General features: G+C 34.5%; 1 protein-coding gene across 1 annotated transcript in view; it reads right to left on the bottom strand.

Moving 5' to 3' along the window:
* Positions 1 to 14,429, bottom strand: part of IREB2 (iron responsive element binding protein 2) — a 50,020-nt gene that overhangs the window by 13,266 nt on the left and 22,325 nt on the right. The window contains exons 5-13 of the mRNA XM_060096943.1: positions 13,777 to 13,995; positions 11,376 to 11,445; positions 10,697 to 10,880; positions 9,526 to 9,665; positions 6,903 to 7,074; positions 4,868 to 4,968; positions 2,699 to 2,815; positions 1,465 to 1,624; positions 542 to 677 (exon numbers count right to left, since the gene is read on the bottom strand). Of these exons, the coding sequence (XP_059952926.1) occupies positions 542 to 677; positions 1,465 to 1,624; positions 2,699 to 2,815; positions 4,868 to 4,968; positions 6,903 to 7,074; positions 9,526 to 9,665; positions 10,697 to 10,880; positions 11,376 to 11,445; positions 13,777 to 13,995 (1,299 nt within the window). The remainder of the gene's footprint in view (positions 1 to 541; positions 678 to 1,464; positions 1,625 to 2,698; positions 2,816 to 4,867; positions 4,969 to 6,902; positions 7,075 to 9,525; positions 9,666 to 10,696; positions 10,881 to 11,375; positions 11,446 to 13,776; positions 13,996 to 14,429) is intronic.

The following is a 14,429-nucleotide window of genomic DNA, read 5'->3' as shown; positions in this document are numbered from 1 at the left end:
TGTTCCAAAATACACAGTGAAAACACAGCTAGCATCAACTATTTTTTTTAGTACATAAAAAATATGTTATTTTCTCCAAAGTTCAGGGACAACCTAACCTATGCTTAATGGATACAATAATCTCACAAAACCTCAATTAAGATAATTTACTCAGTTAATAATGCAACCTATAAGATCTCACTCTGTTCTGAAAACTGATGATCTACATGACTCATGCAAATTATGTAGTACTTGGTACCATCCCTTACCTGTCTGTCACTGTTACTTGGTTTTACTTGTTTGTCTTGTGTTTCCATCTTTAAATTAGAGATCACATCTCCTACTTCTTTGTAGCCAACACAATGCCTTGCTGCTCATTGAATATGCCTAGTAAATGTCTGCTGAGTGATACGGCCTCAAAGATTTTGTGGTAATGGCAAGGCAACAAGTAGAACTAAAGCGTTTTTTTCTATCTTCTTTTTGTATATGAAAGGTCCTAACAAGTAGTTTCAATCACTGCTGAATACCAATGTCAATATAAAGAGTGGTAACCATCACTTACCCGAGCTTACTAAGATATGGTAATACTCCACTTGAACTGAGGTAATGTGTAACCATCCCACTGCCTGGAGATAAACTTGTTCTTATATAAGGTTTAACATGCAGACCAGCTTCAACAGCTTTTTTAGCCAAAAGACCTGCAATAGTAAATAAACAATAATTTATTATGGCAATGTTTCTCTCCCTCTTTCCCTCATATTAAAGTAGGAAGTAAGAAAGGGTTTATGGTTTATTTTACAGGTCACCTCCAATACAGGTTAGGGTAAAAGTCTAAAATTCACACATTTACTGTCATTATTTTGTTCACTTTATTCTATTGATTTGTTTCATTTAAAACAAATTAAAAATTGTGGTAGATATACTAGCTTTTACATTATAAATTATTAATATACAATCTGATATGGCATCATGCACACAAATGGAAAAGGATATATAATAACATCATGTACACATATAATACATATCATTAAATGAACCATTTTAAATGCTATAATCGTAATGAACTAATAGCAATTTAACATTATACTTGATTTTATACGATTAATGAATTGTTCCACGTACATACAATTGATTTCATTTATATTCCTTGTCAATAATCTTTTACTTCCTTTGTGTCTCAACTGAATCTAGTACACTGCTATGGTAAATGTCTAGTAGCTCAAGAGATCTGCTAACTAACTATACTTCTAAATTGACAGATAAAACAGATACAACCTAAAACTCATAGATCCATGTTATAATTTTAAAAATTCACCTTCTTTGTAATAAAAACAAAATTAATAACATAAATCAAACTTAGGCTCCTTAAAACCTAATTAAAAACTCAGGTTCTCAAGATCAAACACAGGCATCAATACTCATGCATAATCTAAGAAACAGAATGTGAATATAACAGAAAATGTATGGCTATAAACCGCAACCTACCTGCAGCAAGCATGACAGATGGATTGCAATTATTGGTACAACTGATAACGGCAGCAATGACCACAGATCCATGAGACAGCTTATATTCACTTCCTTCATAATGAATAGAGACGATATCATTTTGCTTTTCAGCTGCAATTTGGAAGCCTTTAAATCCAACCTATACAAATTTGCACATAAATATAAACTAAATATTCTGGATATGTATAGGAAAAAAGACTGGTAGAAAATATGGCAGATCCTTGACATTTGGTAAGTTCTGACTATTTGTGAGTGATGCTGAAGGTCCATGACATTCAGTAGTTATAATTCAGCTGAAGCATCAATTTGAATAATCGTGACAGGAGTCTGGTAGTGTTCCTAAGCTTTTACCTACTGAGTGCAGCCAACTACTCATGATCCAGATCTTATTTGGCTTTGCTGTTCTTTATTCATTCCTACTTAAGAGTAATTCTCAGGAGATGGTACAACCTTTTTCTGTTAAAAATGGCCTTGAAGATTTGCTTCAAAATGATCCTGTGTGTCTATATGTATGTAGAACAGATGAAGCAAGATGGGTTATGAGTTGGTAATTGTTGAAGTGAGGGACACCGGAATTCATTACACTATTTTATTCCTGTAGAAGTTCGACATTTTCCTCAAAAAAAAGAAAAAAGAAATTATAAAAAGAAAGGCTCTGAAAAGAAAGCCAGCTACTAGTTCTCAGAATAGAAAAAGTGACAAGATTGAAGCCATGATTCTCAAGATGGGAAGTACAAACCCTGAAAGTCAAAGAGGTCTCTTGGTATTTAGTTAATTTACCAGACTTTAAGAGAGTAATCACAACAGTGTAGTGGTTTTGTCCTAGTCTGAGAAATCACAAAAGTCTAGAGCAGTGCTGCCCAACAGAATTTTCTGTGATGACATAAATATTCAATAGTTATGCTGTCCAATACAAGAGCCATAGCCACATGTACCTATTTAACTTGAAATGAGGCTATCATGACTAAGAAACTCAATTTTTAACTTTAAATTTTTATTTAAAAATACCCAATCAACCTCTGGTCCTCACAGTGGATCTGGGAACAAGCTCATGAAATGTCTGACTTGCACTCTGGACAGAGGCAAAGGAGGGGGCTGCTGGTGTGCGCCAATAACATATAAAAATACAGCAGTTGATTGAGTTCATGGGTCATCTTGCTAGTTCTTCACTACTTACTTAGCACAAAGTGTATTGACAAATAAGGCAATCTACCTTTTCATTTAAGCAAGCTTGGAAATCACTTTTCATATCTGTCAAAGCAACTCTATCCTGAGGTCTTTTTGGACCACTGACAGATGGAACTATTGAATTCAGATTAATCTGGATCACCTAGGAAATGAGAGAAAAGAGGGAGAAAAGTAATTAGAATTTTTAAGTACAGATTCCAACTTGAGTACTACTTGCTGATGCAGAATGAATATGCTCACATTTGTTTTAATGCAATTTGTTTTAATGGTGATATACACTCCCAAGAAATATTTTAAAACAACTCCATTTAATTTATGAAACGTAATATATAAAAATTTGCTAAAAGACCAGCAGACCAGTATGCAAACTAGCACAACACCAACCATACAGTCTATATAAAATTCTTTTCCCCCCAAATGGTTTTTTCTCACAAAGATAACACTGTCTTCACACATGCCTGATGATAAAGTAGATGCCTGTGCCAGCTAAGTTTATTGCTTCTGAGCTCCAAATTCATCCTTCTTTGCCTGCTCTGTGATAACAGAGGTGGGCTTAGTAAACATTTCTCCTTTCTCAGCTTGTACGATGTTATGTCTGGTCAATAGAGGGTGCTTGGGGGACGCAGCAGCAAAGGGTTTTTCTACTCCTGGTTCTAGTTTAGCTAGCCAGGCCCCTGCAGACCATGTTTTTATTCCTTGGTTTAAAAGAAATCATATTTTATAAAAATTCCACCTCCCAGCTAGGTTTCTATTAATTTCCTCTGGTATTTCTACCATTTCCCTATGTATATTTTATTTGGGTATAATCAATTCAAACAAATTTTTCTTCACTATGACTTTCATCATTATTTAACAGCCCTGTTTATTCTGGTTGAGCACAACCGAAACACCTGCTTTTCTTACACTTTTATTTCATGGATCCAGGTGATCCTAGTCTGTGTCTAAGTATGTATGAGTTTCTCTTGAAATCAACATCCTGGTGAACTTTAGTTTTATTTCTTATCATCTATCTGGTCAGGTTTTTAATAGGCACATTTATTCCATTTCATTATACCACCAAAATGTTTCCATTTAATTGTTCTTATTCTTTCCCTTTTTTAAAAAAATGTGGACAGAGCACTAGATTTGATAAATGGTACTGAAAGGGACCAGAAAATAATCAGAGAAGTTAAAAGATTTGCCCAGAACATCACAAAAATTCAATTCCTATGGGTTCTATATGGCACTCAATATACTATATGTATTCACTTATTCACCTAACGTGTTACTGAACATCCACTATGTGCCATGCACTCTTCTAGGAGCTGGGGACAGAGTGCCAAACAAAGCAGGTGAAGTTCCTGTCCTCATGGAGCCTACTTGTATTCATTCTAGTGAGGGAAAGACAGGCAAATAATTATACAAATTGATAGGTATCAGGCAGGGACACAAGCTATGAAGAAAAATAAAGCTGGGTGAGAAAATGGATTTCCCAAGAAAAAAGAGCTTAACAGTTAACCATACAAATGATAACACCAAGTTGATTTAGATCCCAGACACACTTCTAGAAAGTGAATTTTATTACAACTTTCCTGAAAGTGAATTCTACCTACTTCAATATAAATTTCCAAAAGATAAGAAATACTTGTTTAGACTGTAAAAATATCTGTAACATTTAAGATCACATAACTGTATATCCCCTTCATAACGGTGGATTTTTTTACAAAGTATAGACATTAACCAGGTGCAGACATCATCAAAATTGATATTTGGGGAGTAGATTATAGTATTCTTATCCTAAAATAGAAAAAAATTAGACTGATAAATTGAGTCAAATTTATATTTTAAGTACTAAAAATTGAGACTTGACAAAATGTCACAAAATTTACTGTAATATAAATCTATGTAAAATTAATGAATAAAATCAGAGTTGGGTCACAAATAACATTAACTTGTTAAATAATAACAGCTATCATTTACTGAGGACTTACTATGTGCTTGAAACTGTCATAATGAATTTGTACTTAACCTCTTAAGAATCCTATGAGGTAGATATTATCTTCATATTTCAGAGATGAGGAAACTGAGGCAAAAAGGTTAAAAAAGTGCCCAGGTTGTATAGCTGGTAAGTCTTAGAGCTGGGATTCAAACCCAGGTGGTCAGGCTCCAGAATTTACAGTCTTAACTACTATTAGGTGGGTTATTGTGTATATACCTGGGAATACTCAGGTTCTCTTGAATTATCCTGGTCATTTCGAAACAATTTCACAGCTTTAAGGTATGTTTCCACTGACTTGAGTTTGGCTTTGTCAAAACCTAAAAAGATGATTAACAACAATAAAAATCCTTTCAGAAATTTTTAAATCTTTGGGGGTAACGATGCTGAATTTCAGTGATGAGCAAGAAACAAATATTACTTATTACTAAGCACTCAGAAAAGATTTCTTTACAAATTGATATTATTCTCAATAGTAAAAATTTTACCCTTCATGAAAACTCTTTATAAAATACATACCATAACCCCCCCTTTTAAAAGTTACTCAATCACAGACAACATCAGAAATACTGAGCCAGTTATATAAAACTCACAAAAATATTGTTTGCAAGAGAAAAACCAATAACAAAATTCAACATAATAAATCACTAGCCACCATGAACGATGAAATTCATTACTTTCCCTAAACAATAAGCAACATTAATATAATAGTCAAAATGAAAGAATAAAGTAAATGAAAGTTAAGAATAGTTTTACAGAGCAGGATAGAGATGTAACAAGATCTTCCAGAAATTAAAAGAACTTAGATGTTAACAATAAAGTTTCCAATTAAACATGCTGGTAGTTATCTGTTAGCTTGATGAGAAGTAAGTAATTGTGGCAGATTATATTTGCGAATGATTGCCACAACAACATCTATTCTAAGTTATATGTTCTCTTACAATGTGACATTGACATTCATCCATCAAGAGGTAGAATCTACGTTCATTCCCCTTAAACCTGAGCAATGTAATTTCTAGCTGGCTAGCTGGCTAACTGGCATGTACCTTCTCTCTCCCCAACCCCCCACACCCCTGCTCTCTCAGGTTACCAACCCTTGAAAAGCCACCATGTGAGAAAGCCCGGATTATATATTCAGAAACCACAAATAGGTGTTCTGGCTGACAGTCCCAGCTGAGTTCCCAGCTGATGGCCAGCATTCACTGCCAGACATTCAAGTGAACAAACCTTCAGGATTCCTGGCCCTAGCTTCTAAGTCTTGCAGTTGAGGCTCCAGACATCATGAAGCAGAGACAATCTGTACCTGTATGAATTACTGACCCACTGAAACTATGCAGCAATAAATGATTGTTGCTGTTTTAAACCACTAAGTTTTAGGACAATTTGTTGCACAGTGACACATCATTATGACATTAACTCATATCAATATGTAAGGAATAAGGCATTTCTCTCTTGAACATTCTACCACCCAAAATCCAGTTTAGAGAAAACTCTGTATTCTATGAGGACCATTCCTTCCAAGGTTCCAAAGGACCAGTCATCCATTTTGCCATTTGACTTATCATAATCTGCCCCCAAACTGAAGAATACTAGAATGTATCTCCCCAATATACTTATGATGAGATTAGTAGTTCAGTAATGATCTCTTAAAAAAAGAAGTGGATCAAATAAAGAGACCCTGCTTTTTAAAGAATAGGGGCCTCATAAAACCAACACATTCTGGTTTTGCAAGTATTTTCTATATTAGTCAACAGAAGAGTGGTCAAAGTTCCTAGTTAATCAGGCTACAATAAGAATTTGGAACCTGTGACCTTATGCTGCTTTTCACAAAATTATGCGCTTATTCTTTAAATAGAGCACTGGTTCCCAAACTCTGTCTCGTGGCTCCTCTCTTCCTGGATGAAGAAGAGAACAGCTGTGAATGTGCGCAAGCCTGACTTCCATTAAATTGCAACCTCTGATCACTAACAGGGTGGAGGTATCCATTATTAATTATTGGGAAAACGTGAGGCAAAGATCAGCAGTTTGAATAACTCCTCTAAACTGCTGTAAATGGGTCGCAGTGGACTAGGTTTGAGGACACAACACTCTTTAAACACATCTGATGCAGTTTATTTCAAAGCTGCTGTTTTAAAATAAGACAATTTCATGAACATTAAATAACATGTACACGGTAGTAATTTTTTATACAATATTTCAGATAGACACATTGGAAATGTAACACATTTATCCTAGTGATCTTATATCGTCTTACCTGTATGTTCTAAATGTTTTAATGTCACATTGTCAACAGGGAAAAAGCTGAGGATAGCACCATATTCTGGACACATGTTTGCTATTGTAGTTCGATCTACTATAGATAACTGTGAAACTCCACTTCCAAAAAACTCAACAAACTTTCCAGCCACTCCTACTTGCCTGAGGTGCTATATAAAGAGATACACAGAAACGCACACAAAATTAGCATGGATTTTCTGAAAACTATAAAATCTAATTTTTAATCCATTACTACTGACAGTGAAAGAGGTCCTCTGTTATTTTTATGAAACATCAACTCATTCTGGTTTTCTAGGTATTTTAAGGTAAATAGTCAATAGAAGAGTGGTCAAATGTTACTATTAGGGTAGAAAAGGGCTTGAAAGTTCAAAATGGCTAAGATTCCCGTTTTAATGTCTGAAATCAGCGTATACCTTAGACTCTATGGTCTGTCTGTGGCAGTCTTCTTTCTTTCTTAGCAGCACATAAAACAGTGGTGCTTCTAACCAATGACGGCATCTTAGATTTAGTGAAATACTAATATATTGATGAAACTGTGTATTTAAATTCAAAAAATTATATACTGCTATAAAAATTCTTTGAATGCCAACTACTGATCCAAATATTTACAGCATCACTAATTATAGGTAAATTTTTTTTTTTAAAGATTTTTTGTTTTTGATGGGGACCATTTTTAAAGTCTTTACTGAATTTGCTACAATACTGCTTCTGTTTTATGTTTTTGTTTTTTTTGGCCACGATGCATGTGGGATCTTAGCTCCCTGACCAGGGATCGAACCCGCACCCCCTGAACTAGAAGGCGAAGTCTTAACCACTGGACCACCAGGGAAGTCCCCCTAGGTAAATTTCATTTTGATAGGATTTAACATGTGGCCTCAAACTTAATTCCTTCTAAAATCATTTTTCTTATTACTAATTTTTAAGTAACCAAAAACAGCTACCCACCTTCTCTCAATTGTAAAATGCTGTCAGAATGGTATAGAGGGACTGCTCAGCAGTGACGAAGTAAGAAACAACATTCAACCTATGAATAATATTAAGCTCTAACATTTTATAAGTGCTAAGGATCACTTAATCCAAACGTTTTATAGATGCAGAAACTCAACCCTAAAAGAAACATGTTTCCTAATTTTCACTGTTTTATTTCTGAGGATAAGAGCCATATAGATTAGATACAGCAAGCCAAATGCTGCTTTCCCCAAATTAATGAGGTACCACAATATACACTTTGAAAAACAACATATGATTAATCCTACAAAGATCATGAATAGAACACGACCTCAAATATGGGACAAAATAATAAAAAAGATACACCTACATAATAAATTTAATTTTTGCATCAATAAGCCAAAATGTCAAAAGTATACATAGAACATTGTTAAGAAAAAATATAGCTGGAGGAATCTAAAAAGCACCATTAATTTTCAGGATGTGTGAAGGAAAAGAATTGATTTTTCTAAAATTATAATGGGATATTCCTTTTCCTTTAGGAATAATCCTTCAATTCTCTATTTAACTTCTTGATCTTCTGGTACCACACACTGAATCAATCATTTCTGCAAGATGTCAATTTTTTTCTAATTAGGGAAGAGGGATCAATACTAAATGGTGAGGGAGGCGATACCATTTACTTTCCCTGCAGAGTATTCTGAAAGCCTTCAGACCAGTAATCTAACCGAAAATGCTGAGACGCTGGGATCCAAATTGGAATTATTTGTGGAACATTTCCCAGGTTCATTCATTTAATGAAATGGGACTTAATCATTATAATAAAGTTAGTGAAAACTAGAAATTTAGGATGGAGAGTTACAAATTATCGTCTTCAGGAAACCCTACAGTACATATATTAAACGCATGCAGCCAATATTTTAAAAATTCAGAGAAAAAATTTCTATATAATACTTTTATCATTTCTTTTTATTTTTAATTGAAGTATAGTGGATTTACAATGTTGTGTTAGTTTCAGGTGTACAGCAGAGTGACTTTTTTTTTAAATGTTAAAATAGCCAATAGAAAAATTTGACACTACCACATTTTTACAGCCTATATTTTTTAAAGTACTATCTAATACAGTAATAGTTTTCAGGGGACAAATGATTCAAATAAGTATTAAAGGAGATGCAATTAGACATTTCCTAAATACGATTTTTTTTTTTTTTTTTAAATCCACGAAGGCAACATTCACTGAGGCAATAAGGCATAATGGTTAAGAGCGTGGACTTAAGAACCTGACTGCCTGGGTGGGAAACCTTGTTCTACACTGACCATTCAGCCCTATGACCCTCTGGTTAAGTCATTAAACCTTACTGTGTCTCAGTTTTCACAGAATTAAAATAAGGATGGTAATAGTAACAATCTCATAGGCTTGTAACGAAGAATAAATGAGTTAACATGTCAAGCGAACAACGACACAACAAATTGTTTTGTACTTACTAGTATAAAGGGTTAAATTTTGCTATTAGTACTATGATGACATAGCTAATAACATCAGAGTGCTGAGGATGAGGTGATGAACCCAAATCCCTGCTCTTATGGGGCTCTTCTACTTACAAAAAAAATCATGTCCACTAAGTTATACAGCTAGCAAAATTTTAACTTACCTTTGTAATGCCAAGAACAACATCTATGGATGTAACAAAAGGATTCGATGAGCCAGTTAATTCACATCCAACCACCTCTGGTAAAGTAAGAGAAGCTGGCAGACCAAGCATAACTGCTTCTGTTTCAATACCTCCAACCCCTAATGTAACAGACAGGTATATGAGTATAGCGCATTTAAAGATAATTTATCTCTGTAACATCTAAATCTCTAGGTGTTTCACGAGCTTGTCTTACACAGTACCTTGCACAGAATTGCTATAATGCTATTACTGTAGATATGGAACTGAAGTCTTCTCAAAAGAATGACTCCACTCACATGGTTGGAAAAAACTGATTTTTACCTTTATTTTAAATTCAGAAAACATTTAGTATCTATTATGCTAGGTACTATGCTATGCTCAAGATACAGTATGAATAGAACCCAGCCCCTGTCAACCTCAAGAAGCTCAGTCTAATGATAAAGACAAAAAGCCAACAATTATAGCACCCTATAAAAGAGTACATACACTCTGCCAGAGGGAATAGCTGATGCAAAGCCATGAGGTGCAATAGCACAGGCCACTCAGGGAAATAAAAGATGTGTTTGGGTAAATGGCTAAAGAGGCAACAGGTTGTGAAGGGCCCTATGAAAAACATGAAGAGGGGGCTTCCCTGGTGGCGCAGTGGTTGAGAGTCCACCTGCCGATGCAGGGGACACAGGTTCGTGCCCTGGTCCGGGAGGATCCCACATGCCGCGGAGCGGCTGGGCCCGAGAGCCATGGCCGCTGAGCCTGCGTGTGGCCACAACAGTGAGAGGCCCGCGTACCGCAAAAAAAAAAAAAAAAAAAAAAAAAAAAGAAATTTGGATTTACAAAGAATGCTAGGAGAAGCCACTGAAGGACTTTAAATAAGGGAGTAATAAGCACATCACCTTCATAGACATCATCATCATCACTAACCACTCCACAAATGGTAGTGCTGTGCTGGGCAAGGTCCACATTTCTTTTCATAAATTCTCTCTTATACCACACTGTCCACAAACACTTGAATTAAGATTTACTTTTGTTGCTGCTGTTATAGGTGAAAAAACAGCCTCAAAGAGGCTATAAAGACCCTGCTATTTATGTTCTTTTATAAATTTCCTGACATCCTCTCCCCAAAAGAATTAAATATATTTAGTCATTTACTTACCCCACCCCAGAATCCCCAAACCATTCACCATGGTTATATGAGAATCTGTGCCAACGACACTGTCCGGAAAGAGGAGGTCCTTTTCTTCAAAAACCACTCTTGACAAATACTCTAAGTTTACTTGATGAGCCATTCCAGTTCCAGGAGGGATTACAGCCACATTCTTAAAAACTCTTGAACTCCACTGTATTTTATTTAAATTTAAGAAATCCAACTGTTAGCATATATCTGAATTTGCCTCATAATCAACATATAAATAAATACTGACACTAAAAATATTTTACCATTGTGCATCATGGTCAAAGTTTACAGTACATAAAAACAAATACACAGATACTAAACCTAAATATATTCATTTTGCAGATTAAAACAAAATTAAGTCAAAGAAAAATGCTCTAATAGTCCAGATAAACAGTAGCTTTCAACTACATTCCAAGGATTCTCAGGGATGGGAAAAGGGGTAGGCCCAAGTAGAAGACCCTCCAAGCTCACTTGAATTAGAGCCACTGTTTTTAATATTTTGTTATACACTAGGGTTTCTGATTAAGATTTTATTTGAAGGAAAAAAAGTAAAAAAGGGTTCTACTGCTAGTGTTTAAAAACTTCTAAAGATATAAAAATCAAACCTTTCAATATTTCATAAACTCCTATTAAAAAATTTCCCCCCAATCATTTATACCTTGAAAAATTGAAGCCTCTCTCGATTTCTGCCAAATTCTACTTCTTGATTTTTTAATACTGTTTCAGGTCTAAAAAGAAGAAGAACTGGCATTAAATATATGTATTACAGAAAAGACTTGCCTTGTTTCTAAGTCTACATATTTTAAAAATTCTGGGAATAGCAGTTTACTAGACTTCTCAGAATCAGTTATTTTCTTTTCAACAAGGAAGCTCTGATTTAAGTAACACTAGAAAGCTACTGCAAGGACTTAATTATTTAAGCCATGGTCCACACCAGTGTCCCAAACTGTACTTAACATGTATCACTGTGAGATTTGGCTAAAATATTAAAAGTAGCATGGTAACCTTTGTTGGATTTTCCACTACAAGGAAAAAGAAGGGTTGTAGCTTAATGAAAAATAAGCATGTACATCTCCACCCACTTAACTCTTGTACCAGTTAAACTAGGAGATACTTGTTGAATATTACAATGTAACAATGACAACTCAACATTACTTTACAGTTTAAAAAGAGCTTTTGGTAAAACTTTTATATTCATCTCACCAAATTAAAGCTTCTATTTTATATAAAGTAGTATTTTACTTTATATGGATTATAAATTTTACATGAATTATGTAAACTAAGAGATAAAAACAATTCACTGCCAAGCAGTAAACATAGTGCCATTTTTAGGAAGCTATTTTTATCTAATGGATATTTAAAAAAAAATTATTTCTAACAGCTTTGTTTATTTCACTTGCCAGCTGGTGATTTAAGTGTTGACTAGAATATCAATATAACTTAAATTATACATGTCCTCCAGGGTCCAGATAATTATAGTTGTTTGTCAACCTTTTTTTTAAAAAAACAAAGACTAATAATTCATTGCTGAGTGATCTTTTGAAGCCATAGCACATCTTAATGAGATTTTTCTTAGGACCTCAGGGAACATAGCTTTCTAGAGCCACTCCAATTATCTTACCTTCATAGTATATATAGCTACAAAGTACCACACAAATATTTATTAGCCCATAACCTGACTTCAAATCAGGCAGTGATTTCAAGTGCCAAATGTATGCTCTCAACTCTCTATCCCTCAATTTCTTGTCTGAGTCTATAATTAATACTTCACTGATGCATTAAAGCACATGAAAGAGTTACTATTTTCACACAACCAGGGACTATAACATATATGATCTTAATACTTTGTAATTTAGAGTCAAAATTGAGGGGAAATGTTACACCAGATTGGATTTTTAGAAATAAAAACATACCATCTTAGCACTTCATACCAGTTATAAAAAGATACCCAAGAAAATCAATGATTTTTTGAATCAATAAATCTTCCTTTTCAAGAAATTAATTTCTAAATAAGAAGAGAAATTAATCTCAAAATTCAACATGTCCCTAACAATCAGGACAGCCAGGTAGGGAATAAGGAGTACTTACGTAAATGTAAAACTGTCATGATTTGATGGCAAAGGACCCACAGATTATATTGAATTCTTAGAAAGGAAGAGCACCTGAGTTCACTTATAACCTGAGGCTTTACAGCTATATTGAGCACAAAATTTAGAACTACCCAGAATTTGAAAGATCCAATTTAGGGACAAATGAACTAATATATTATTTGGTACTTATGATGAAATATGTGTTGATATTATCCTTAGCTAGCCTAAATCTTAAATGTGTTAATTTTTTTTCAATTTGAAAGAGTGTAAGTCATTTTTAACTCGTCTTTAAAAAACTTAACAGTCTAGTAACAATGGAATAAAGAACATAACTCTCTTAAAATAAGACTAAGACTTTGGAAACTTTATAGCATACAAAATTCCAATTATAGAACTCTTGTTTTTATTTTGAAAAATTACCTATTAGGAAATTTAACCAACTCTTAAGAACGGGATTCTTTTCCAGGCAGGTTTACTACTTTCCATGGTATTATATAGGAAACTGCTTATCTAAAAGGGCTCATTACATTTATAACATATGATAATGATAATATTCTTAACATAGAGATCTCAATGCAATAAAAAGAATAAGAAATCGCCTAATAGGAAAATAAAGCTAAAAATATAGATTTCATAAAAGTAATCTGAATGAATAATGAGCATGTGAATGGTATAAATTCACTAAAATAAAAAATTTACAGTTCAAGATAATTTTCTGTCTATATTAGTTACAAAAATTAAATGTATTTATAGAAAATTCTTAAGAAAAGTTTTCTTCAAAGGAACAGAAATAAATCATGGTATTTAGAGACTACCATTTTAATTAACTTTGCTTCTTTCAGTACAATAGGAAGCACAGTAAATATGAAGGCAATGTAATAGGAATCAGGAGGGGAAGGAGAATAAACGTGATTTCCTTAACTGAAAAATAATCTGGTACTAATAAATATTTTTAAAAACATCTCGTACTCAGGCACTGGTTGCAAATGAAAAGGACATAGAATGGGTGTATTTTCGATCTGCGAAGAAAATCTTCCTGAGTTTCGGCCTAGTTCTCCAGAATCACACGATCCTCGGCAGGTAGTCTGGCCTCTGCAGGGAAGCTTCTTAGGCTGCACTCTAAGTGGAGAAAGCTTTCCTGCTTTCTGTAGATCACCACCTCCAGGATTTGGAGCATTCTGTATTGCACTATCATTCCAAAAAAGGCAACAAAATAAAACCATTTAAAAGTTACAGAAATTTAGGTCTTCAAAAAGCACACAACAGCAATGCTATCTGGAAGTAACAACTGAATGTTATTCAAAGGTTAATATATCATCTATTTCAGGTTTCAAAAGCAAATCTCAGGGGCTTCCCTGGTGGCGCAGTGGTTGAGAGTCCGCCTGCCGATGCAGGGGACACGGGTTTGTGCCCCAGTCTGGGAGGATCCCCCCACATGCCATGGAGCAGCTGGGCCCGTGAGCCATGGCTGCTGAGCCTGCGCATCCGGAGCCTGTGCTCCACAATGGGAGAGGCCACAGCAGTGAGAGGCCCGCGTGCCGCAAAAAAAAAAAAAGCAAATCTCAGATTACCAAAAAAAAAAAAAAAAAAAAAAGTTGATTTATTTAAATTTATGGAGATTA

Source organism: Mesoplodon densirostris, chromosome 4 (assembly GCF_025265405.1).
Source record: "Mesoplodon densirostris isolate mMesDen1 chromosome 4, mMesDen1 primary haplotype, whole genome shotgun sequence".
In the NCBI taxonomy this organism is placed as follows: domain Eukaryota; kingdom Metazoa; phylum Chordata; class Mammalia; order Artiodactyla; family Ziphiidae; genus Mesoplodon; species Mesoplodon densirostris.
This window is presented reverse-complemented; position numbering and strand designations above follow the sequence as displayed.